Source organism: Podarcis liolepis (assembly GCF_965112155.1).
Source record: "Podarcis liolepis genome assembly, chromosome: 15".
Lineage (NCBI taxonomy): Eukaryota > Metazoa > Chordata > Lepidosauria > Squamata > Lacertidae > Podarcis > Podarcis liolepis.
In genome coordinates this window covers 1,758,271-1,785,005 of record NC_139566.1, presented here as the reverse complement: position 1 = coordinate 1,785,005, position 26,735 = coordinate 1,758,271, and the positions used below count along the sequence as shown (strand labels likewise).

At 47.1% G+C, this 26,735-nt stretch overlaps 2 protein-coding genes and 1 long non-coding RNA gene across 4 annotated transcripts in view; all 3 read left to right on the top strand.

Annotated features, from left to right (window-relative positions):
• Positions 1–26,735, top strand: part of LOC310694273 (uncharacterized protein) — an 82,566-nt gene that overhangs the window by 44,676 nt on the left and 11,155 nt on the right. The window lies entirely within an intron of this gene.
• On the top strand, positions 395–2,558 carry LOC310694446. Its single transcript, XR_014519711.1, has 3 exons — positions 395–580; positions 732–805; positions 2,140–2,558. It is a non-coding gene; the product is annotated as an uncharacterized lncRNA (long non-coding RNA).
• Positions 16,045–25,759, top strand: LOC310694235 (uncharacterized protein). 2 transcript variants are annotated; one of them, XM_083477266.1, is made up of 6 exons: positions 16,045–16,357; positions 18,193–18,618; positions 20,163–20,468; positions 21,659–21,796; positions 21,947–22,077; positions 23,754–25,759. In XM_083477266.1, exons 1-6 carry the CDS (start codon positions 16,285–16,287, stop codon positions 23,868–23,870), a joined length of 1,191 nt encoding a protein of 396 aa, XP_083333392.1. In that variant the 5' UTR covers positions 16,045–16,284; the 3' UTR covers positions 23,871–25,759. The 2 variants fall into 2 exon arrangements, with proteins under 2 accessions (XP_083333392.1, XP_083333393.1); XM_083477267.1 differs by having other exon boundaries at positions 16,046–16,357; positions 21,674–21,796.

Here is a 26,735-nt window from a genome sequence, read left to right as displayed (position 1 = left end):
GGCAGTTGTTATTACAGTGTTAGGGTTGCAGGTGGCGCTGTGGGTAAAACCTCAGTGCCTAGGACTTGCTGATCGTAAGGTCGGTGGTTCAAATCCCCGCAACGGGGTGAGCTCCCATCGTTCGGTCCCAGCTCCTGCCAACCTAGCAGTTCGAAAGCACCCCTAAGTGCAAGTAGATAAATAGGTACCGCTTTATAGTGGGAAGGTAAATGGCGTTTCCGTGTGCAGCACTTGTGCTGGCTCGCCAGAGCAGCTTCGTCACGCTGGCCACGTGACCTGGAAGTGTCTGCGGACAGCGCTGGCTCCTGGCCTCTTGAGCGAGATGAGCGCGCAACCCTAGAGTCGGTCACGACTGGCCCTAACGGGCAGGGGTACCTTTACCTTTACCTTATTACAGTGTTCTCCAAGAGACTCTTACTGCTCATTGCAGGTGACACTGGACAAGAAAGTGGACCACCTACATATCATTTACCACAATCCTTCTGGACATTCCTATGGATTCTTCTGGGCATCCTTCTATGTGCTTTGGTGCTTGCCCTAATTGTAATTATGATAGAAAGATACAAAAAGAAGATAAAAGGTAAAAACCATTTGCATTAGTCTTCTTCCCACCTCACTTGGGTTTGAGGACCCTGTGCAAATATGCCTCCACCTTTCTCTCATGTCTCCTGAGAGGCAGAGAATCATCACTGCCGCAAACTAAATAATGCGCCTATTGTTACCCTTTGTAGATACTGCCTCCACGATGCCAGAGGAGGTGCTCAGCTTTCCTCCACCTGAGAACCCAATGATGAGCCTCCCTGTGGTGAGTTCTGCACCCCAGAAATCACTGATGAGCCCCGGAGCTATGACGATGTCCAGATAGGATGAGCATGCCAAGGAAATAAGGAATGCCTGCTAGATAATGACAATGAGAACATTTAATTTTTTGAAACCATTTAGTGCCAATAGCACAATCATTGCAACTACTATGATTGCAAACAGATTGCAAACTGGTGGCAGTAATTTGCCTCAGCTTCACCTCCTTCCCTCCCCACAACAAACTCACCAATCTACATGGGGCTACCTTTGAAGGTGACCCAGAAACTACAATTGATTCAGAATGTGGCAGCTAGACTGGTGACTGGGAGTGGCCGCTGAGACCACATGACACCAGTCCTGAAAGACCGACATTGGTTCCCAGTACATTTCTGAGCACAATTCAAAGTGTTGGTGCTGACCTTGAAAGCCCTAAATGGCCTTGGTCCAGTAGACCTGAAGGAGTGTCTCCACCCCCATCGTTCAGCCTGGACACTAAGGTCCAACTCCGAGGGCCTTCTGGTGGTTCCCTCACTGCAAGAAGCAAAGCTACAGGGAACCAGGCAAAGGGCCTTCTCGGTGGTGGCACCCGCCCTGTGGAACGCCCTCCCACCAGATGTCAAGGAAATAAACAACTACCTGACTGTTAGAAGACATCTGAAGGCAACTCTTTTAGGTAAAGTTTTTAATGTGTAATGTTTTACAGTATTTTTCGCCCTATAGGAAGCACTTTTTCCCCTCCAAAAATGAAGGTGAAATGTGTGTGTGTCCTATGGGGTGAATGTAGGCTTTCGCTGAAGCCTGGAGAGCGAGAGGCGTCGGTGCGCACTGACCCCTCTCGCTCTCCAGGCTTCAGGAAGCTATCCGCAAGCCTTGCAAGCCTGGCGGGAGTTCCCGCAAGGCTTGCGGGCAGCAGCCTGCAGCCCGAAGCAGGGGGCGCCCTCCGGAGGACGCCCTGTGCTTTGGGCAGGTGTCCGCAAGCCTTGCGCACCCGGGGGGAGTTGCCGCCGGGCTCGCAAGGCTTGCGAATAGCAGCCTGTTCTGGGGGCTGGGGAAGCTTGGGCTTCCCCCGTCCCAGCCCCGCGGCTGGGGGGGATTTTTTTTATTCATTCCCCCCCCCCCAAAAAAACGAGGTGCGTCCTATGGGCCAGTGCGCTCTAAAGGGCGAAAAATACGGTATTATGTTTTTATATATGTTGGAAGCTGCCCAGGGTGGCTGGGGCAACCCAGTGAGATGAGCAGGGTACAAATTATAATCTCAAACAATATCTGGGAAAGATAAAATGCCTTAAATATGAACTTTACCCTATCATATTGTCCAGCTGCTTCTTTTTCTCTCAGCCCCTACAGGATCACTGGAACAGAGAGGCATGGTCAGCGATTCCACCACCACCACCCTATGAATATATTTTTCCTTCTGGCAGTCCTCTCCCAGACATCTGTGGAGGGAGGTAGCTCACTTGGAACTAGAGCTGAGGACCTTATTGAACTCTACCTGCTGCCAGAAGGGTTGGGGGTGCTACCTCCCCCCAGCCCTTGAAAATGCTGGCACTGAAAGGTCTTGGACCAGGCAGAGAAGCAAAGAGAGAGAGACATTTCTCTCATTCCCTGAGAACCAACTGAAAAACAAAGCATCACTGTGGCCAGGTTCTCCCATCTGTCTTCAGTCCAGGGATGGGAAAGAAATAGACCTTTGGGTCTGGTCTGGAAGCTCCAGCTGGTGAAAATGGCTGTGGATAGACTGTTGATGGGGACAAGCTATTATCAAAACATAACCTTAGTCCTCAAATGCACCTAAAGGGTGCTCACTAATGGTTCCTCGCCATCCTGGGGGAAAAGTGAAATGTGGGGTGCTGTGTTATGTTCCAAGCCCATTGTTGTTCATAAATGACTTGGACAAAATAATTGATGGGCTGTTCGTCAAATTTGCAGATGGCACCATACCGGGAGGGGTAACTAATGCTGCAGAAGACAGAATTGGGATTCAATATGACCTTAACAAATTGGAAAACTGGATTCAGACTAACAAAATGAATTTCAAGTGGGACTAATGGAAGGCTATAAAGTTAGTTATCTCTCGCTTGGACTACTGCAATGTGCTCTATTTGGGGCTACCTTTGAAACTAACCCGGAAACTACAACTAATCCAGAATGCGGCAGCTAGACTGGTGACCGGGGGCGGCCACTGAGACCACATAACACCGGTCTTGAAAGACCTAGATTGGCTCCCAGTATGTTTCCGAGCACAATTCAAAGTGTTGGTGCTGACCTTGAAAGCCCTAAATGGCCTCGGTCCAGTATACCTGAAGGAGCATCTCCACCCCATTGTTCAGCCTTGACACTGAGGTCCAGTGCCGAGGGCCTTCTGGCGGTTCCCTCATTGCGAGAAGCCAAGTTACAGGGAACCAGGCAGAGGGCCTTCTCGGTGGTGGCACCTGCCCTGTGGAACGCCCTCCCATCAGATATCAAAGAGAAAAACAACTACCAGACTTTTAGAAGACATCTGAAGGCAGCCCTGTTTAGGGAAGCTTTTAATGTTTAATAGGCTATTGTATTTTAGTGTTCTGTTGGAAGCCACCTGGAGTGGCTGGGGAAACCTAGCCAGATGGGCGGGGTATAAATAAATTATTATTATTATTATTATTATTATTATTATTATTATTATTATTATTTATTATTATTATTATGCAGGAAGACCCAGCTGGACAAATAGAAGATTGGGGTACCTGGCTTGCCAGTTATACATGTGAAAAGGATCTAGGGGTCTTGGTGAACCACAAGCTTCACATGAGTCAACAGTGTGATGCAGCAGCAAAAAAGTGAATGCTATTCTAGGCTGCATCAACAAAATCTTCAAGGTTCTTGTATCAATTTATAAGGCCTTATACAACATGGACCCAGGATTCCTCAAGGGCCATCTGATCCCTTATTTCCCTGCTGGATCACTGTGACCTTCAGGTGTAGACTTCGTTAGTGCTCCTCAGCTCATATCCGCCAGAAACTGTACCTTCAGTATTGTGAGCCTGGCTCTTCAGAACTCAATTCTGGCTGAGATCAGAGCTGCTCCCTTCCTCTCTGCTGAATTTCACCTTCCTTCGTGAAGACCTTAGCATTTCAGCAGCATTTCCAATATTATTTTCATCTCAAATTGATATTTATTTCTATTGTATCTTTTGGAACCTTCTTCTACACTGCACAGGGACTGTGGTGTTAAGTGGTATATAAGATTTTGAAATGAATAAAGTATTTTTTTCTACTTATGGTATGCCTATTATTCCTACAAAAAAATAAAGGTAAAGGACCCCTGACTGTTAAGTCCAATCGCAGATGACTCTGGGGTTGCGGCGGTCATCTCGCTTTATTGGCCGAGGGAGCTGGTGTTTGACCACAGACAGTTTTTCCGGGTCATGTGACCAGCATGACTAAGCTGCTTTGGGTGAAACCAGAGCAGCATATGGAAATGTCCTTTACCTTCCCATCAGAGCGGTACCTATTTATCTACTTGCACTTTGACTTGCTTTTGAACTGCTAGGTTGGCAGGAGCAGGGACCGTCACGGGGATTCGAACTGCCAACCTTCTGATCAGCAAGCCCTAGGCTCTGTGGTTTAGACCACAGCGCCACCCGCATCCCCTTATTATTCCTACAAGCCTTTGCTAACTTGATGCCTTTCACATATTCTGAACTACAACTGATGCCCTGCCCCATACAGCCAATGAATCATTCTGGGCTGTCCAACACAACCTGTAGCAAACTGTACCCATCTCTTCCATCATCTAATATCAGATGCTAGGGTTGCAGGCAGCTGAAGGGCACTGTATACACAGGTATACAGGCCTCGGTCCTGTATACCTGAAGGAGCGTCTCCACCCCCATCATTCTGCACTGAGGTCCAGTTCTGAGGGTCTTCTGGCAGTTCCCTCCCTGTGAGAAGTGAGGTTACAGGGAACCAGACAGAGGGCCTTCTTGGTGGTGGCGCCCACCCTATGGAATGCCCTCCCATCAGATGTCAAGGAAATAAGCAGCTATCTTCTCTTTAAAATAAAAAAATTCCTTCCAGTAGCACCTTAAAGACCAACTAAGTTAGTTCTTGGTATGAGCTTTCGTGTGCATGCACACTTCTTCAGATACCATGCACACGAAAAGCTCATACCACACTTCTTCAGTGTGCATGCACACGAAAGCTCATACCAAGAACTAACTTAGTTGGTCTTTAAGGTGCTACTGGAAGGAATTTTTTTATTTTGACTATGGCAGACCAACACGGCTACCTATCTGCAACCTTCTCTTTAAAAGACATCTGAAGGCAGCCCTGTTTGGGGAAGTTTTTAAATATTTAATGCTGTATTGTTTTTAACACTTGATTGGAAGCCACGCAGAGTGGCTGGGGAAACTCAGCCAGATGGGCGGGGTATTAAAAGAAATAATATTATACAGTGGTACCTTGCAAGATGAATGCCTCGCAAGACGAAAAACTCACAAGACGAAAGAGTTTTTCGTTTTTTGAGTTGCTTCGCAAGACGAATTTCCCTATGGGCTTGCTTTGCAAGACGAAAAATGAAAACGTCCTTTTTCTTAAAACTGTTCAATGCATTCCTATGGGAAACCATGCTTCGCAAGACGAAAAATTCGCAAGACGAAAAAACTCGCAGAACGAATTAATTTCGTCTTGCGAGGCACCACTGTATTATTACTGATTTCACACCCTACCTTTGGTGTGCTGTTTCTGCTGTGTGCACACTTCTGTTGCTTGGGGAACTACCTCACAAAATTCAAAGAAGCGTGGGTTTCTAAGGGCACCTGTTTCGGTTCATCTGCTGTTTCAGGAAGTGTGAATTCCAAAGGCAAATTGAACTACATTTCTCCGCCATCCTGACCTCCATCACATCACAAAGGCAGAGAGACTTTTCGTAAAGTAACTTATCAATAGCTAATCACTAAAAAGTTGGAACTCTATCTCCCACCTGGCGTCAACTTCCACTGGAAGAAGATTTTTAGTATGGTCTGGAGATGTCTTCTGTGATGGACATGGGGGTGAAAGTACCTGGGGAAGTGTAGAGCAGCTGTGAGGTGAGAGGGCGTGGAAAACACAGGGCCTGCTCCATTCCTTGACTGACAACATTCATAAAAGCCGCTCAGAGTATTTCCTTTCATGGAGGGGGCTTCCAGATTTTTTTTAAAAATCCATTTATTTGTAGGAGGAGTGACCACAAAAAAGAAACAACACCCCAGTTTCAAGAGAAATCCATATCAGTGCCAGAACATCGCACACAAAATAGAGAGACCATTCTGTTTATGGGATAGGGAGGCTAACTAAGGGTTAAAAGCTGCTGATCTCTGACTCTGTTTTGAATCTCTGAAGTTCCTCCGCGGGGCATACCAGGAGAGGTGGTCCCATAGGTACGAGGGTTGTGGGCCGCTTAAGGTCCCATAAGCCTTCTTATGCCCTGAAATATTAGCAGGTACCGCTTCATGACATTACGAGAATCTGTTCCGTCTGAGCTGAGCCAAAAGGGCTGGGCTGCAAGCAAGGTGAACCAACTCCGGCCTCCCACTCACTCCACTGTGGGGCAGAGGGGAAAATGGGGAGGGCACAAAATGTGAATTTTACCCTTGTAGAGTAGCCTAGTTTTTACCTCCTTAGCTCAGGGACTACAGAGACAGACAGAGAGAGAGTTTTTAGGAAGCACAGTCTCTCCTAATTACTGGGTCTATTTCTTCATGTCATCCTCAGTTCCACCCGCCTCCCCAAAATTTTTTTGTTTGACTTGCTGTATTTTCTCTACCCATTGTAGTGTAGGAGTGCCCTCATGCGGTCAATGAGGATGCATCCTCAGTCAAGTGCACTTAATACTTTTGTTCAATCTTCTTTGTCTTCTGTTTTTATCACCGTGGGAAAATGGGCTCTAAAAAGTACGAACAACAGAGAGGAAAACAGGGCAGAAAGAGGCACAGCATTTCTTAAAATAAAAAACAGAGGGTGCACATCTAAATATTCATTCTGTTGATGGGATAGAGAGGCTGACTGAGGGTTACACACTGCTGATCTCTGACTCACAGTTTGGAATCACTGTCATGTGATTGCATGGAAGAGGAAATAGGTCATATGGTTCTTGCAACCCCAAAATCACCCCACATTCCTCTTCAGTGGCCTGATGTCAGGGGAATGGACTGAGGAGGAATGGTGGAGACCGTCCTGTCCCTCCTACTGAAACTTCCAGAGAAGAGGAAGACAGTACAGTGGTACCTTGGTTTACAAACTTAATCTGTTCCGGAAGTCCGTTCTTAAACCGAGACCGTTCTTAAATCAAGGTGCGCTTTCCCTAATGAGCCCCCCCACCGCTGGTGCCCTTCCACTGTTCAGATTCCGTTCTTAGAACGAGGTAAAGTTCACAAACTGGGACACTACTTTGGGTTTTGCAGAGTTCGTAAACCGAATCGTTCGTAAACAGGACTGTTCTTAAACTGAGGTATCACTGTATAGATTTAAAACAGTGGTTTGCAGAAGATCACGGCTCAGAGATAGATGAGGGGCAAAGCTGGGAAATAATGGGAGAAGAGGTGGGCAGGAAGCAGTGCTGGAGCAGCTGGCTGACACGTTGACACTAGAAAGCATTCCAGACCCCCCTTCTCCCAGAACCCGGTGAGCATTGAAAGTAGGAGAGCAAAGAGCTAAGAGACAAGTGGTCTTAAGCAGCCACTGTAAGGGGGGGGGTGCTGTTGACGATTGAGAAGGAAAGGTGGGGAGGAGATTACTCTGAGCAATGCCATTACTCCAAGAGGCTGGAGTAAGCCTCTCTCTGTGAATATTGAATAAAATACTTTGGTAAGAGCTTTTCTTGTCTATTTATTCCTGGCCGTCTGCCGCGGGGGGGGGGGGGGTCGGATTCCCAGACGCCTAATACTTGACGACTAACATGCTGAAGCTGAGGTGTATCTTCCCATGCCTCAAAATGACAGCAGAACCCTGTAGGTGACATCTCCAGAACCTCTTCCGTCTTGTTGCCTGCAAAGAGCAGCCCCAAAAGGGAGGGAGGGAGAGAGAGAGAGAGAGAGAGAGAGAGAGAGAGAGAGAGAGAGAGAGAGACAACTCCTGCCCCCTACCCATTCTGTGGACTGCTTCCTTCATTGGGGGTTTTCAAGCAGAGGCTGAATGGTCATCTGCCATGGATTCCTGGATTGCTGTGGGTGGGACTGGATGACCCTTTTGGTCCCCCACTAACCTAACAATTCTCATTTTGTACCAGGCACAGCCAAGGCTCATTGCATACCTGGCAAGAAGCAACCAGGAATGGCACTGACAGAAGCCTCTGCAACCTTCTCACCCTTAGCCTACTGACCTCTGCTGCTTCCTCTGGGGGAAACTTCCATACAATGAAACATCAAGCACAGAATAATGGAAACAGCACCCCGGTTTCAACAGAGGTAAGTATCAATGCCAGTGAGTGAAACAGGAAAAATGATATGCAACATCGCTAAAAATAGAGGGAGCAGGTCTAAAAACCAATGGTGTTCCTGGGATGATGATCCTGATTAGGGATTCAGGATTGTTTACCGCTGACTCATAAGTTTCATATTGCTGTCAAGGAATTCTGCAGAAGAGAAAATACGCCACACCATTTGTATTTAAGTTGTCCTCAGCCTCAAAAAACGATCTTCAGGTTTCTCTTCAAGGGCTTGATAGCTGCTTCCATGTTTGAACGCATCGTGAAGCTGATGTGTGCCTAGTGCAGAGTTTCTTATTCCTGCATAAAACTCTTGGTGGCAATACCAGCAAGTCTCCAGTGTTGCTTCCACCAGATATCAGAGCCCAAGCAGTGGGCTTCAATTGGGGAGGTCCAACTCTGCCCCTCTATGCACTCTATGGCATACACGGCACCAAAGGCTCACTGCATACCCAGAGAGGATCGAACATGAAGGTTGCTCACAGAAGCATCCTGATTCTTCTTACCTCCAGCCTACTGACCTTCTCTGTCTTTGGTAAGTCCTTCAGTGCTGGCATGTAGGTGGAGAAGGAGACAGTCCATTCAGTCTGCATTTAAGCTGAATCTTTCGAAATCGCACTTTCTGAAATGATACAGAAACTGAAATTTGTCCTTTGAAATTTGCACCGGGAAGAGTTACTGACTGCTAGACCCTCTGGGAATTGCAACTTTATGAAGAGAATGGTTGGGAGACTCCTTAACAACTCTTAGCACCCTTAATGAGCTATAGTTCCCAGAATTCTTTGGCAGGGGGGAAACATGTCCATTTAAACTAATCGGCTCCAAGGATTGAATGTATGGTATAGATGGGCTCATGTATTTATTTATTTTTAAGAGTGCCCTACCCCCTTTAAAGGGATGTGGGTGGCGCTGTGGGTTAAACCACAGAGCCTAGGACTTGCAAATCAGAAGGTCAGTGATTCGAATCCCCGTGACCGGGTGAGCTCCCGTTGCTCGGTCCCAGCTCCTGCCAACCTAGCAGTTCGAAAGCACCTCAAAGTGCAAATAGATAAAGAGGTACCGCTCCGGCAGGAAGGTAAATGGCGTTTCTGTGCACTGCTCTGGTTTGCCAGAAGTGGCTTAGTCCTGCTGGCCACGTGACCCGGAAGCTGTATGCTGGCTCCCTTGGCCACTGAAGCGAGATGAGCGCCGCAACTCGAGAGTCGGCTATGACTGGACCTAATGGCTAGAGGTCCCTTTACCTTTACCTCCTTTAAATTGTTGGGTTGCAGATAGGTCTGCTGCTCTGGGCTTCTTTAGGAGGAAAGGTGTGGTATGAATTCAATAAATAACTAATATTTTCTTACTCCCTTAAAGGCACTTTAAGGCAAGCAGCTGAGAATTCGCCCCATCAGGTGAACGGAGTCCTGAATAGATCAGTCTACATTCCCTTAAAGCTATCCTCTGCAGCAGCAGTAGAGAAAATCGAATGGGACTTCTTTCACCCCACAAATGGAAAGCCCTGTCCCCTTGGTGTGGTCAAAGGTGGGAAACTGGAGCAGTCAGATATCAGCAGCAGGTCTAAGCAACTGGAGGAGAAGACTGCTGAGAACCTGTTGAGGATGGGGGCAAATCTCAGTGACTGGACTGAACACCACAATGAAACCATATTTTGTGGGGATTTAAATGGCACACACCTGTCTAGAGATCGGCTGGCGTTGGTTAATAGGACCATGCTGAATATCAGTTTTCTGGAGAAAGAGGATGCTGGAATTTATAGAGCACGTGTTTGGTTTAACGCAGAGCAGTTTAAAGAACACAAATTTAACCTTGCTGTTTACGGTGAGTCATTCATTTCACCATTCCTGTCAGTTTGTGGGGTGGAGCTCAGCATGGAATAGGATGGTCATGGGATTGAGTGAGGAAGCTTTTTCAGCTTGGCGGGGGCCACATTCCCTCCCAGAGCTTGGAGGGATCAGAGGCAAGGGGGGGGGGGATAAATTAATCTGAGATTTGTAGAGTTGGAAGGTCATCTGGCCCAATTGCAGGGATCACAGCTAAATGTGAATGTGAATTATGGACTTTGTAGAGTAGGGTAGCTTCTACATGCATGCACACACCTCTATGCTGCCCCAAAGAAAGCATACATCCAGTATGGTGCTTAGAGTGTCAGACTAGGACCTGAAAACGGATCAGGGTTCGAATCCTCCCAGTCAGCCATGAAGCTCAGTGGGTGTAACCTTGGGGGCCAGTCACTGCCTCTCAGCCTTACTTACCTCACAGGGTTATTGTGGGGATCAAGCAAGGATGGGGAGAACCAGGTATACCACCCTGAACTCCTTGCAGGAAAAAGGAGGGGTGGAAATGCTATAAATGGATCAGACTGAAAGGAAAGATTCCAGCAAGAGGGGGGGGGAGAGCACCCTAGGAATATTTGGAGGACAGTCTTTACTAGAACTTCTTTGTTTTGACTCATGTGCTCATTCTACATGTCTATCTTATAGCTGTCAAGCTCAGGGAGTCCTCCCCTCCCTTGGGTAACTTCACAGATAAGAATTAACGAGCAGTTGACAGATTTATAGTCCTTTTATTACGGTTTCATGTTGCAGTCACAAAATACACAGCTCTCCGCAAGGAGGGCAGTTGCTTACTCTGAATCCAATTCCCTACTTCCTCAGCAAGAAGCGCTCCAACGGGAAGTTCCTCCCCCTCTCTGCCTCCTTTGTTCTCTGATATGTTCAGACCTCTGAGTGGGGAGGGGGTTTCCCCAAATTCTCAGTTGCTGTGTCTCCCAATTCCCCCTGCCTTCTGGATCTCTTGTCATTATCTCGTAGCTGGGTAGCTCCTCCCTAATCTCTTCAGCTTCTGTGCCTGGGTCTGCCTGTCTCTCTGCTTCTGAAAAGGCTGGAGGCAGAGGACGCGCGAATATTCCCCCTCCTCTTCTGAGAGAGACTGATCTGTCTGCATTCTTCAGATCCAGACCATTCCCTGACAATAGAGCGGTTGCTGAACAGCTTGGTAGGTTTCTGGAGGAAACATCAGCTTTAGATCCATTTCAGTCTGGGTTCCGTCCTGGTTTGGGGACTGAGACGGCTCTGTTCGCCCTAACAGATGATCTCCGTAGACAACTGGATCGAGGCGGGTCAGAACTGCTGATTCTCTAAGATTTGTCAGCAGCCTTTGACATGGTCAATCATGATCTTCTGGACCACTGCCTCACCGATGTGGGGATACAGGGCATAGCCCGAAAATGGTTGTGCTCCTTTATCTCTGGTCAGGGACAGAGGGTGTCACTAGGGAGGGAGATGTCGTTGCGCCACTCCTTGATGTGTGGAGTGCCTCAGGGCGCAATCCTCTTAAGGATGCTTGGAGGGTCTGTGTCTCTCTGTCACTGCCCAGCACAGTTAGCGATGGCCACCGAGGCACAAACTTCACATGACTTCTCTTTGTGTTGAACAGAGCCAGTGCCAGTACCATGGATACTCTGTCGTGTGTACTCCAATACTCGAGAAGGCTGCAATGTGACCCTGTGGTGTCAGGTACCTCGTCAGGGAAAGTATCATATCTCCTGGGAAAGAGGCAATCTTTCCAGGGCCCCAGCAGGAGGTTCATCTAAATACCAGCTTTTGTCCAACAGCAGGAAACTCTGTGTCTCCTGGAGAAAAGGCTCCCCTGACTCCACCTTGACGTGCTTGGCTAACAATCCTGCGGATCAAAACGAAGCCTCAGTTGACTTGCTCAACATCTGCACAAGCGTTGAATGAGAGAAAGGTGTCCTAACCTTCACATTGCTGTTAGGATATAGTTCTGTTCCACCTTAACAGGGAACAGGCATGACTGTTGTGTGTCACATGCCTGTTTACATTCCAGCAGTCTGCTGGGAATTTCTGTTTTGTATACAGTGGTGCCTCGCAAGACGAAAAGAATCCGTTCCACAAGTCTCTTCGTCTTGCGTTTTTTTCGTCTTGCGAATCAAGCCCATTAGCGGATTAGCGGATTAGCGCTATTAGCGGCTTAGCGGGCTTAGCGGATCAGCTGATAAGCGGTTTAGTGGCTTAGCGGATCAGCTGATAAGCATCTTAGCGGATCAGCTGTTAAGCGGCTTAGCGGATCAGCTGTTAAGCGGCTTAGCGGCTTGGGAAAAGGGGGGGGGGAGAGGAAAAAAACCCCGCAGGAACTCGCAAGACATTTTCGTCTTGCGAAGCAAGCCCATAGGAGATTCGTTTTGCGAAGCACCTCCAAAACGGAAAACCCTTTTGTCTAGCGGGTTTTCCGTCTTGCGAGGCATTCATCTTGCGGGGCACCACTGTATTGCTTTTGCTTTGCTGCTGTTTTGCTGGAGATAAAGGGAAGCAGACATGTTTTCCTTTGTTCCTGAACTATGCTGAATAAACGCTTGTCAAATAATGCTTACACGTGGCTCTGTCCGCCGCTTCTGCTGTGAGAAGATTTATTCACTCTGCTGATAGAGCGTCCACGGGTCTCTAAATGTATCTGAGGCTCATGTCGCTGATTGATGTTGTTCCAAGGGAGACCGGTGATCGTCCGGCTGCCGGCCGGTGGCTGGAGCCAGCTGGGGGCCTGCCTGATGCCTCCATCTCCCTGGCAGTATCCCAACAATTGCTACCCAGAAGTTCTGAATCATGAGGGTGTTTTGGATGCTCGGGATACCCCTAAAGATGAAGGATTCAAGGAGAGGTACCCAGGCACACAGAGCATTAAAAAAACTCACACCTATCCAGGGAAAAGAAGGAATGGGAAACCTCCATGCTTCTGTTGAAAGTCAAAGAAAGCACAGATGCTAACCATCATTTCCCAAACACTGGATGCTGCCTTTTAATGAGTCAGACCACTGGTCCATCTCAGTTATTGAGGCAATGCCCACCCTCCTTCATCCAACTCGACCCACAACAATCTGTCGATCTCTTTAACCATATCTTCCAACACCTGAGTCCCTCCAAAGATGCCCAAATTGGTTTGTGCCTTGGCCGAATCCAGTGTGCAGCTCTAACGAGAGGGAGCCTTTTAATCACAAAACACATCGTCCATGTATTTAAGTCACTTCCACGAGCTAAGAGAAGAGCCTGTAAATTGGGCATCTTCGAAAGAGAGTTTGGCAACAAAAGCAAGAACCACAAACCCACGGCTACAACAATGGTATGAGTAAATATCATGACCTCCAAATGCACAATGCAAAACATCCACAAACTAGTCTGCTGTGTGCCAGCAAAGTTTAATAATGCCTTCCTGTAAAAAAAGAACTGGGTTCTGTACAGATATGGCACCAAGGAGTAAAATAGTTCTCACGTTCATTCTAATCCCTAATTTTGTGTTCCGTTAGGTTGCAAGATCAAATATATGCATCTCCCTCCTTTATTTTCTCTCTTCATAGTGTGGGTCTGTGGCACATTGTTGCAACCACTCTCTGGACTTTGGAGTAGTCAGAGACTCTTTTACGCTTTAGGTCTAAGGTGCGTATGTATCGGATGATTTGCTGCCCCCATACCCATGTCTCCCTGAAGCAGCATCTATATATTCTGTCTCTCTTCATTTCATGTATTCCTTATTTCCTGGAGTGTGTGACTTGTTTATGGAGCATACGATTAAGGGTAAACACATATCAAATAAAAACATCTTGAAGGTCCCAGGCCACAGAGAAGTTAGGCTGGCCTCAACTAGAGCCAGGGCTTTTTCGGCTGCGGCTCCGATCTGGTGGAACGCTCTGTCCCAAGAGGCTAGGGCCCTGCGGGACTTGACAGCTTTCCGCAGGGCCTGCAAGACAGAGCTGTTCCACCAGGCCTTTGGCCAGGGCACAGCCTGACCCCCTCCCTCAGCAATCTTCACGGAGCTCTGGCCCAATGGTTGCCAGTGGCCTGAATTAATTAATTTTATAATGAATGATTTTAGAGTGTTGTTTATGCTATACTTTTATACTGTTTTATTGTTGTTAGCCGCCCTGAGCCCGGCTTCGGCTGGGGAGGGCGGGATATAAATAAAATTTATTATTGTTATTATTATTATATTCACGACAGACACCCATGCTGAGATTTCCTCTCGGAATTGTTTGCTGAATACACCAGCCTGCTGGACATGCATGCGTGTTGAGATACACACCTCACAACAACCTGAGAGGGACTGTCTTTCTCCTCATCCAAACAGAGTTTATGCAAGCAAAGGCTTGGCAAGTTGGATCCTCCTAACAGAGGGTCCATGTTGTGCTCAGTCCCTGAAAATCTTCCCCAACTGGCTTGTGGGTGGGGCTTGCCCTGCTCCAAGCCAGTGGTGCCACAGTTATGCCACTGGCCTTTAGCCAATCAGCATCGTGGCAAAGGTTGGGGATATCTATTTGGCAGTGTGATGTAGGAACCTCCCTTTACTTCATGCTGCCGAACACCCGCCCACCCACCCTGCTCTTGCCAACCTAGCAGTTCGAAAGCACGTCAAAGTGCAAGTAGATAAATAGGTACCGCTCCAGCAGGAAGGTAAATGGTGTTTCCGTGCGCTGCTCTGCTTCGCCAGAAGCGGCTTAGTCATGCTGGCCACATGACCCAGAAGCTGTACGCCGGCTCCCTCGGCCAGTAAAGCGAGATGAGTGCTGCAACCCCAGAGTCGGTCATGACTGGACCTAATGGTCAGGGGTCCCTTGACCTTTACCTTTGGCCTTGCTTTGGACTTCAGTTGGTCACCTGTTTTGGAATGCAGGCCGGGTAAGAATTTTTCCCAATGTGGCAGATTGGCTGTGGCCACTTGGTTTTTGCCTACCTCTTAGCAATCGTCACAACCTTGTACGGTTTGGTGGTTAGGCATTGGTTTAGGGGAATGTGGGGAGGGGAGGTGCGGCCATCACCTGCTCCTCCAATGAATAGGGTATTCCGTTAAAGGAATCCGGGGGTCTGGATCTCATCCGAAGCCCGGAGAGGGGCTAAGGCCATGCCAGGAGCCCCGGGAACACAGTCAATATACACTGACGGAGATCCCCCTGCTGGTTGTTTAGCCTTCCAGGCTTCCTGAAGGGTGGGGCAGGAGCCAGATATCGTTCTGATACCAGTGCCTAAGTCAATACCAGTCACATCTGTGTATTCAATAAAGTTGTGCCCAAAATTTGCCCATTAACATTTAAACTGTCTCCTAAATAAAGACTGTGTCTTTATTTCCATGAGGGCTGGGTTTGGGGGCTCGGAGCACAACCAACACTTAATTTAAGGCCAAATTCTTCTTGATTCAGATCCTACAACCTGAAGGGTAAGAGGAAGCCTTTCGTCACACAATGCATAATTCATTTTACACTGAACTCACTTCCACAATCACACAGGAGGACCATTAATTGCAGTGGCTTTAGAAGAGTGTACAGAAAATAAAAAGAGGAGGGGTTCTAGCTGAAAGCTATCAACAATCACAGCTGTTGTGCAGACCCTTCCGTTACAGGAGAAAATAACTTGGAGCAACTTGGAGCTGAGAGGGCTTGCAAAAAGGTTTAGGGCAGCTTTAATCCACAGATTAACAACATTTATAAATGCTGCTCTTCACAAGTGTTTCTCCTGGGGCGGGGAGTTTCTGGGTAATAAACCATTTAAAATTCAGGAGAAGTAACCACAAAATAATAAAAGCAGCTGCTTGGTTTCAACAGTAAGTGGCTTCAAAGCCAAGGAGCGAAAAGTGAGAGGGAAAGATATACTGTGTCACTTAAAAACAGAGAGCAGATCTGAAAGCTCGTTATGTTTATTGGATAGTGAGGCTGCCTAAGGGTTAACTGTTGCTGATATTCCACAGATGCTTTTCAATTGGGGTCACGTGGTTTCATGGAAGGAGGTGACGTAATTGGTCGTATGTACTCGCTAACCCCAGATTTCTCTTGAAGGGCTTGGCAGAGGATTTCCTGCTTGAAGGAATGACTGGAAATGACAGTAGAAAACTCTTATTGACATCGCCAGCCTCTCTCCCGCATTGCTACTTTCAGAGAGAAGAATCCAAGGTGTGTGCTGCAAACAGGGTGAACCAACTCCGTTCCGCTTGCCACTCACTCTGTGAACCACGTCCAAGACCTGCTGCGTCACCAGACAAAAATGGCAATGGATGTCACTCACAGAAGCCTTCCTGTCCTTCTCACCTTCATCCTACTGATCTCTTCTTCCTTTGGTAAGTCCTTCAAAACTGGTGGGTATGGAGGCAGGAATTCCATTCAGTTCTCAGCTGAAGCCAAATCTATCAGAATGGGACCTGAAAGGCTTCCAGCCTTTAAAGTGTTCATTAGGATGAGAGATCAGTTGTTGAACCACTCTGGGAATTGTAGTTCTGTGTGGGGAAAGGAGGATCTCTTAAAAAACCTCAGCACCAACAATGATCATAGGATTCTTTTGTGGGGGAACAATTTAGGGTTGCCAGATGTCCTCTTTTTCCAGGACACACCCTCTTTTTCATGGGTCGAGTCGTCATAGTGATTGGTAGCTAAATGTAGAAGTCGGCCAATGTGTCCTCTTTTTAGCCCTTCAAAATATGGTAGAAAATGTTACGACTTTGAATGTCTTATATAACAGAGTCTCCGAGTGCTCCTATTTAGCCCTGGCACTCGTGGATAACAATAAGCGACCCCACTTTGTTTCTGTGCCATGGGAAATTGTGGTTTAAGCTGGGGCCATAACATTGCTGCTACCTGGGCTCCCCTTCCTCTCCTACAAAAACTATGAAACTACCTCTCTTTTAAATCGGAACCTACAACTAATCCAGAATGCAGCAGCTAGACTGGTGACCGCAAGTGGCCGCTGGGACCATACAACACACTAGCTCCCTAAAGCACGCTGGCTCCCGGTATGTTTCAAAGCACCAAATACCAAAGTGTTGGTGCTGACCTTTAAAGCCCTAAATGGCCTCAAAGGTCCAGTATACCTGAAGGAGCGTCTCCACCCCCATTGTTCTACTCGGACACTGAGGTCCAGCTCCAAGGATCTTCTGGCGGTTCCCTTGCTGCGAAAAGTGAGGTTACAGGGAACCAGGCAGAGGGTCTTCTTGGTGGTGGCACCAGCCCTGTGGAATGCCCTCCCAGCAGATGTCAAGGAAATAAACAACTACCTGGCTTTTAGAAGACATCAGAAGGCAGCCCTTTATTAGGATGTTTTTATTGTTTGATGAGTGGCTTCGGAAACCCACCATATGGGTGGGGTATAAATAATGATATTATTATTTATTATTGTTATTGTTATTGTTATTGTTATTGTTATTACTGCATGTTTGCTTAAAAGTAAGTCCCAGTAGGGCAGCTCAGCCAGGCCTGCCCTTTCCCCCTTTTTGGCAGTGCATATATATAGGGAGTGAGACAGATGTTGAATAGAACGCCCCTATTTTCATCTCAGAAAAGTTGGAGAGTTTGATATAAATGTGGCCTGTAACTGTTTTGAAAATGACTCCCCCACGTTGACATTCTGGACAGAGATGTTGCTTAGGGCTCCTTCATTTTTATTTTTATTTTTTATTAGGTTTTCCACGATTATAACAAATATCACATAACAGAACAACAAACAAAAACCAAAACCAAAAAGCACGTCAAAGAAGAAAACATTACGAGAAACATCATCCTACCCACCACCATAACAAATAAACGATAAAAACGAACTTAATTCTTTAAAAGCCCAACCTTATGTACATATTGATTGACTTCCTCTAGTCCCTCCCTTCTGAGTTTCTTTGTATCTGCATGTAACAGCTTTCCAATATCATTACTAAACAAAAAATATTTTCAATTGTAGGAGGAAGCACTGGTGAAGAAAGTGGGGTGTGGTGGGTGCCCTTGAAGTCCGCCCCGGGTGGGATCCCAGGGGGAGTGCACCCCCCTGGGACGATAGCCCCACGCCCCCACGGGGTACACAACATGTGCGCCGCTCTGGGTGCTGGAGCAACTAGCCCCGCCTCTGGGAGGAAGAGTGGGGTATAAATTCCATATGCAAACAACAATGGCGCCCCTCTTTGCTTCCCCAAAGGCACTTCAGGTGAAGCATCGAAGAATGCATCCCAGCATGTGAAGGGAGTTGTGGGAGGACAGGTCTCCTTTCCCGTAAAGGTCCCCCCGGGAAAACCAGTGGAGAAAATCGAATGGGACGTCATTAGCCCTGTAAGCGGAACGCCCTATCGCCTTTGTGAATTCAGAGACTGGAAGCTGAAGAAGTCAAATTTCAGCACGTGGATCGCAACATGGATGAACCTACAAGGTCATAGGTTCATTGGGGAAAATGATTTTGTGACTAATGTAATGTCGGGGCACATATTTGCACGTCGGCTGCTGATGGCTGACAGGACCACTCTTACAATCAGGGAGATGGAGAGGCACGATGCTGTAGTCTATAAAGCTCGTGTCTGGTTTGATGCAGAACAGTTTGAAGACCACTTTTTTAATGTGACTCTTTACGGTAAGCAATGGTTTTTCTCCATTCTTGAGTTTGTGCTGGAGCTGAGCATGGAAAAGGATGGTCATCAGATGAAATGGGGAGCCTTTTTCAGACCATAAGCACCATCTCTGATGGGCCCTGGGCGCCTCGGGACCCACAGAATTTCCCCTGTGGGAGCCCAGCCGGGTGACAAAAACGTGCCGTGCGTGCGATGTCTCACAAAGCAACATAGGCACCATCTTGATGGGGCGCATCTGCAGCCTCAGTGGGCAGAGGCCCATGGCAGAGGCCCTGGCCCGGTCACCGCCATGGTGCTGGTGAGTCAGCAGAGGCACGGCAGGGGGCAGAGGGAAGTGGAGGCGGAGCGCTGTGCGTGTGACATAATGTCATGACATCACATTGCACGCAAGCACGCCACTGAGCACCCACAATCTGGGGCCCACATCAACACCTCTGTTTCAGACTGAGGGCCACAATTCCTCCTAGGGAATCTTCTTGGGGCCACATGGTGGTGGTGGGAGGGGTGAAAGTAGGCGGAGTAAAGAATGTGACTCTTACCTTTGTAGAGTTGGCCAATATCTACACAGCCTCTCAAACTCACACCCATGTCTAACCCTCCATCCCTCCATCCCTCCAAGCAAGCAAGCATCATTTTCAGAGTTGAAGGATATATTGAAGGAGCTGGGACTATTTAGCCTGGAGAAGAGATGACTGAAAGGTGAGACGATAGCCATCTTCAAATATCTGAAGGGCTACGGTGTAGGAAAAGTAACAAGCTTGTTTTCTGCTGCTCCAGAGGGGAAGACACAAACCAAAGTGGTGGATGTCCCCTTCATTAGGGGCTTTTAAGCAGAAGCTGAATGGCCAGCCGCCAGGGATTAGTTGGCTGGGATTTCTGCATTGCAGGACTTGGACTAGATGATCATTGGGCTCCCTTCCAGCTCTTCAATTCTATGATTGTATTATTCCATCAAGGCAAATCACACTCAAGCAAAGTGTGGAGCAGAGGGGATGCCTGTGTTGGAAAAACACCCAAGAAGGCTACCACCTTCCCAAGACAGCGGGACATCTCTCCGATGGTCACTCTCTGGCTGTAAATCTTCCTCAGTCCAGAGAGACAGGTGGTAAGCGCCCCCTCTCTCCAGAGAGGAGCACGCTCATCTTCTGGCATCTCACTGCAGAAGAAAGAGACAATCAGTAGCTCTAAACTACTTTATTTACAGTCTAAATGCTAAGAATCCAGCAGCATGTCTGTGCTCTCTCAGCAGCAGTACAGAACAGCATCACACACAGAAGCGAAACAAAACTCTCCAACAATCCTGAGACATTCTGTCTCATGCTCTCAGACACTCACGTGATATAAACAACCATAGTGCTACTACTGAGCAGCTTGGGTGGGTAAAAATCTTAACAGCCTGGGGTAGCCTTGAGAGAGTCCCATGGACCAGATACAGAGGCCTAGTGGGGTGCATTTTCCCCTGGTCCTGAGGTTCCCCCATTGCTGCCCTACACCCTTAGTGACAGCCAATGAGGCACAAACCTCACATGACTTTTGTGTTGAACAGACCCAGCACCACAACCAAGGATCTCCTATTATGATTTGATCAAGACTCCAAAGGGATGTAATGTGACCCTGAAGTGCCAGACATATGAAAGAGGAATGTACAATATCTCCTGGGAAAACGTGAGAGCTTTAGATAGTTTCTCATTTTCTGACAACGGCAGGAATCTCCATGTCTCCTGGAGAAAAGACTCTTCCCATTCCTTCATCACCTGCCTGGTCCGCAATCCGGCAGATCAAAACAAAGCTTGGTTTGACTTGCGCGGAATCTGCCAGGATTATGAACGTTATGAAGTTAAAAGTCATGAAGGTGAGCAATCTTTCCTCCCACCCTAAATTATCCAGAGATGCTGCTTGGGCCAGTGAACAATTACGATATCCTTAAGGGTTGGAAATTCAAGGACAGGTGCACAGGCATGCAGAACATTTTTTTAAAAAAACCTGAAGGAAAACACAAATGGGAAACATCCTGACTTCTGTCGAAAGTTGCACACACAATTTCTCAGGCACACAGAAAGCTGCTTCTTACAGAGTCAGAACTCTGGCCCATTTAGCTTAGCATTGTCTACACGGACTGGCAGCAATGGTTTTTTCTGGGGTTTAAGACAGTGAGTCCCTTTCAGGCCTTCCATAGAACTGAGGCTGGAAACTGGGGGTGCTTCACCCTTTAAAGTACCGTCAATTTCTCAGCAGCCTGCAGCTAAAGCGAGAAAGACTTTCTGCTCTTCCGTTCCCCTCTGCTCCAGGCAGTGGTATTTGGGAACAGGAGCAATGGGTGATGGAGTGGACATAGGGGAATTTTGGTAGGATCACGGGGAGAGGAAGGGCCACAGGGTTGGCGTGGCAGGGAGGTGGGGTAGAAGGAGCTGTGATGGGAGGCCTGGGGGTGGAAGGAGGTATGGCAAAATGGCTGAATCAACCGTGAGGGATGGTTACCAGGGTGAGGTCCATAGTGTGGTTGCAAGTGGGTAGGGGTTGGCATGGAGGTGGAGGAGGAGTTAGGGCAGTTGGTGATCAATGGGGGCAGGGATGGCAGCCCCTAATAAAATATAGTTTTCCAAAGCTTTCAGTAACCGGCAGCCATTTCTCAATATAGCATTTTAAACATGTAAGTGAAACAACCAGAACCGGGAACTCAGAATTTCTCTAATTTCCCACCCTCGTAAAGTTCAGTTAAAGACCTCTCTGAGAAAACATGTGAACAGCTTAATGACCCCTTGTCATATTGATAGATTGGCTTTCTCATGGGACGAGCTGACAATTCATTTTATGCTAAGGACAATTATCAGATGATCATAGGAGAAATATTACATGAAGGAGCTTACAAACATGACTTTGGCCGTTATGGAATTTCCCTACAAATGAAACCGATTGGCATTTTCACTTATTCTCTGTTATTTATTCTGTTGCTCTTGGTCACATGTTGGGGCAGAGGTCACTTTGGCAGTAGCTATTATGTTCTTGTTCCAATAGGTTCTTTTTTTTGTTTTGTTCTTCCAGGCAGCATTTTTCCAGGCAGCATTCAACAAAATACCTCTTGGTGGGGTATCATACTGGGTGTTCTTGTACCCTTTATATGTATTTTGGGGGTGATCTGCAGGTGTTATGAGGCGCGGAAATCCAATCAGAGGAACACAGGTAGAACCCTCTCTATTACTCTTCCTTCCATCTCAACTGTGATGGAGGCTCCCTGCCAAATATGTTCCCACCTTCCATTTGTGTATCCTGGAAGACAGGGATTGGTCATTGCCAAGGACTAAAGAACGTGTCTCATGTTGCACTCTGCAGATATTCCCTCTGTGGCACAAGAGGAGATGGCGTACCGTCCACCACCCGAGAACCCAATAATGAACCGCCTTTTGATGGTTTTTGCACCCGACAGTACAGCAATGAGCCCCTCTACCTATGAAGGGGTCCAGGTGAGATGCGTATGTCAAGAAAATAAGGGGTGATGGTTTGGTGCTACTATTACGTGTCACCACCATCTCAGGGTAGTGAGAGACTTCAGGGGTTTTGGCAGAAGAAGAAGAAGAAGAAGAAGAAGAAGAAGAAGAAGAAGAAGAAGAAGAAGAAGAAGAAGAAGAGTAGTAGTAGTAGTAGTAGTAGTAGTAGTAGTAGTAGTAGTTTGGATTTGATATCCCGCTTTATCACTACCCAAAGGAGTCTCAAAGCGGCTAACATTCTCCTTTCCCTTCCTTCCCCACAACAAACACTCTGTGAGGTGAGTGAGACTGAGAGACTTCAAAGAAGTGTGAGTGGCCCAAGGTCACCCAGCAGCTGCATGTGGAGGGAAGCGAACCCGGTTCACCAGATTATGAGTCCACCGCTCTTAACCACTGCACCACACTGGCTCTCAAGAGTCTGTGACGACCAGTGGCGTAGCGTGGGTTGTCAGCACCCGGGGCAAGGCAAGTAATTTGCGCCCCCCTAACCCGTGGATTTGCGCCCCCTAACCCTAACCCCCAGATGTTGCGCCCGATGCAGCCGGCCCCCCTGCACTCCCCACGCTACGCCACTGGTGATGACTGCCCCCCACATAAGTTATCCTGCTTCCCACAGGTGCAGTAGAGGACAGTGCCCTGCGGCCAGTTTCAAAGTCAGATTTAACTGGCAGACTTCTGTACATTTAATAAGGGGTGGCAGCACCATCTGCTCCTTTGCCTCAGGCTGAAAAATGTCTGGCCTCGATTGCCTCCATCGTTTGGTGACTCCCCGCACCAAAAAAACCTATTCTTCCTTCTTTCTAAAATACTGATTATATTGTTGGCCAAAACATTAAATTCTAATAGATTTAAAACAATATTGTCTGACTAAAGCAGAAGAGCACAGACAAACTGTTATTAGCTTAATTGTGATGAGAGATCCAGGAACCTGTAATAATAATAATAATAATAATAATAATAATAATAATAATAATAATAATTTATTTATACCCTGCCCTTCCCGGTTCAGAAAACTGGCTAACAACAAATTTAAAACACTTAATTGATGCAACAAAAAACATCATAAAATACAGTATAAAACATGAATATCAATAAATTCAGAATTCAAAAATCAATTTAGGGGGGAAATCCATCCAATAAACATTAGCTGATCACCAGGGCTAGCTGGCTAAATTAGTCCTATTTGAGCAAAGAGACCAGGGGAGAATTAGCGATCCCAGAGCAGGTAATCTTCATAAAAAGGGGAGGGGGAGGGAAGGAAGGAGAATAAAAGATCAGGCTAATGTCAAATTGAAAGCCAGGCAAAATAGCTCTGTCTTACAGGCCCTACAGAAGGAGCTTAAATCCTGCAGGGCCCTGGTCTCATGGGACAGAGCAGTCCACCAGGTCGGAGCCATCACTGAGAAGGCCCTGGCCCTGGTGGAGGATAATCTGACTTCCTTAGGGCCCGGGAACTCTGACCTATGGTTATTCATGGACCTTAAGCTATCCCTAAACACTTGAACTAAGAGGTATAGTTGAGTCATCTGCCTTTTGCTGAATTTGTGGCTGAGTTGGTGGTTTAGGTGGGCTCCAATGCTTTTTCGGGAGCTGCTTCCCACAATCTCCTGTACCGTGTTGTTTAACTGCTCCTCTTTCTCCTCCACCTGCAGGCTGACCGGAATGGAGGAGAAGGTACATTGTGCTCAGAACCACCAGCCTATGAATCCATTTCTGATTGCACAGCGTCTGCCCCAGATGCCGGTGACTGCAGCTGTGACTGCAGCTAGCTATCCTGGATTCAGAGCTGAGGACCCGACTGAAGAAACCGAGTGACTGCCAGACAAGCTGGGGGAGATGGCCAACGACACTGCCACCACCCACCCTGTTGGAGAACACTGTCCGAAAAAGCTCATGGGCCAGGGTGAAAATCAAGAAGAGGGACTTTTCTCTGATTTCTCTGATCCTGTAGCTGCAATGGAAAAGCTACTGGGAACATCATTTGGCTTTGCTCATTTCCCCCTCCTGGGACCCTTATAAAGAGGAAATGCTGCCTGAGCCTTTGCTTTTAGCAACCGATCTTCAGAAACATTGCTGTCTCCAGCTGTGGAGGCTGAACTATGCTCTGGGGTTCTATTTCATATCTACATAAAGCCATTGTTAGGGATTTCAGGGCAAAAGGTGCCTTTTACCTACTGCAGCTATTTTGACAGCTACGGCCATGCCCAGACCATGAAAGCCTTGCCACAGTAGTTCATATACTTCAAGACTGGATTGCTGCAACATGCAGGTTTCCTCTCTTGATATGGAAGCTGCAGTTGTTGCAGAATGCTACAGCATGATCGCTGATAGGTGTGTGGCTTTGTCCGCACAAACGCCCCCTTTTCAGAGCTCTGCACTGGTTGCCAATTGGCCAATGTCCTGCCAACTTCAAGGTGTTCATATTAGGACTGGCAATGGCTGTTTTGTGCATGATCAAAGCAACACCTTGATGGGGTGGTGGCATAACAGGGCATAGGTAAAGGTAAAGGGACCCCTGACCGTTAGGTCCAGTCGTGGCCGACTCTGGGGTTGCAGTGCTCATCTCGCTTTATTGGCCTTGGGAGCCGGTGTACAGCTTCCGGGTCATGTGGCCAGCATGACTAAGCCGCTTCTGGCGCACCAGTGCATGGAAACGCCATTTACTTCCCGCCAGAGCGGTACCTATTTATCTACTTGCACTTTCATGTGCTTTTGAACTGCTAGGTTGGCAGGATCTGGGACTGAGCAACGGGAGCTCACCCCGTTGCGGGGATTCGAACTGCCAACCTTCTGATCGGCAAGCCCTAGGCTCTGTGGTTTAACCCACAGTGCCACCCGCGTCCCTTATAACAGGGCATAGTAGGGGATAAAAGCGCATAATGGGGTTGGATTGGGCTGGGCTGCACTGCAGCGCGAGATGACCCAGAACGCAATCCCCGTGCAAATTGAGAGTTGCCTGTATATAAAGCCCTTAACAGTTTGGGAGCAGTTTACATACAAAACCGCCTAACCTCACATATGCCCACTCATCCGCTTTGATTGGCAGAATTGCACTAGTACAGGTGTCCCACAATATCAGCCCTGTGGGTGTAAGAACTCAACCCTATAGCATGGCAGATCTTGCACCTTGGAACTCCCTGCCTGTGGAACTCAAGCAGGTGCCTTCACAGTCGTTTATAAAGACACTGAACAACAACATCACTTTTAATCTGTTTCAGTATTTTAACTTTTTTCTGTTTTAAAGGCAGGCTGTATTTTTTTCCTTGATTTTATCTTTTGCAAACCGCTTTGAGGTGCTACCAAATGCATAGCCTCCAACATGTTAAGGCGAAAATCTGGGCCACTGTGCTGCTGTGTGGGGAAATGGGATGTTCCAGTTTTAATGGGACAGTTGAGGGCATCTGAAGTAGCAACAGCTTTTCTTCCAAATGAAGAAATTATATTATTATTAATAATATATTATATCTATTATAACTATTCTTTTTTAAAATGTGATGCTTATTGTTGTTATAATATTATGTAAACTGCTTCTGAGGTCTGCCCGAAAAGCAGTATAAAAATTCTGCTAATAATAATACAGATGTATCTTTTGAAACCTCAGGCACTACAGTGTTAACTGGTGTATTTATTTTTGAAATAAAGAAAATATATGCCTTCAGATGATTGGGCCTTCTGACTGCAGGGGCAGATGGGAGTTGTAGCAGAAAATGTCTGGAGGGAAGAGAAATAAGTTTACCACTCAATGAAGATTAAACTTGCCTCCAGAAGCTCACAAGAGGACTCTTAAATGGGGTCCCTTAGAAAGGGTGTTAGGTAAATTCAAAATGGAGGAGGAGTTGTTGAAAGCTCTTAGTGGAAATGTGGACCTTCCACTGACAGAGGCATTCTACCTCCCAACTTTTCCCTTTTCTTGTGAGGAATCCTATTCAGAATAAGGGAATTTCCCTTTAAAAAAGGGAAACGTTGACAGCTATGCTACCTCCAGATACCAGATACTACAGGCTTGTATAGCTAAAGACACTGTTGATTTCATACCCTCCCTTTCGTGTGTTATTTTAACTAATCCATGCAATTTAATGCACTCGTTTTATTAATGGACACATATTGTCCACATTTGTTGGTTGGGGAACTCTACTGCAAAATTCACCCCAAAATCCGAAGGGTGGCTGTGCTTCAATTCACGTTTTCTTCCAGGAAGCGTGAAAGGCTTGTAAAACCTAAAGACTGCTACATTCAGTGATTTAAAACATCTCCAAGACTCCAGACAGCTGCAATGTGACCCTGCAGTGCCATGCATATGGAGAAGAAACATTCAAAATCATATGGAAAAGAAATAAGGCCTCCGGGTTCTGGAGTTGTGGCTAAGAATGAACTTTCTGACAATGTCAGGACTCTGTGTCTCCTGGCGAAAAGGTTCCAATGACTCCACGTTCACCCTCTGTATCTCCTGGAGAAAAGGTTCTAATGACTCCACGTTCACTTGCATGGTCAGCAATTCTGAAGATCAAAAGGAAACCTCAGTTGACATGCTCAAAATCTGCAAAAGTGATAGAGGTGAGAAATGTATTCTTTCCCCCCACCCCACATTTCTGAGAGGTGTTGCTTAGGGTGGTGAAAACTTGGGGTATCTCTAA

What these genes read in the sequence shown, in the direction of transcription:
- LOC310694235 (XM_083477266.1), top strand. Translation starts at nt 16,285, where the DNA reads ATGGCAATGGATGTCACTCACAGAAGCCTTCCTGTCCTTCTCACCTTC. An exon ending in TGAAGTTAAAAGTCATGAAG is followed by an intron (nt 20,469 to 21,658) that starts GTGAGCAATCTT and finishes TTGTTCTTCCAG; the next exon opens with GCAGCATTTTTCCAGGCAGC. An exon ending in ATCCAATCAGAGGAACACAG is followed by an intron (nt 21,797 to 21,946) that starts GTAGAACCCTCT and finishes TGCACTCTGCAG; the next exon opens with ATATTCCCTCTGTGGCACAA.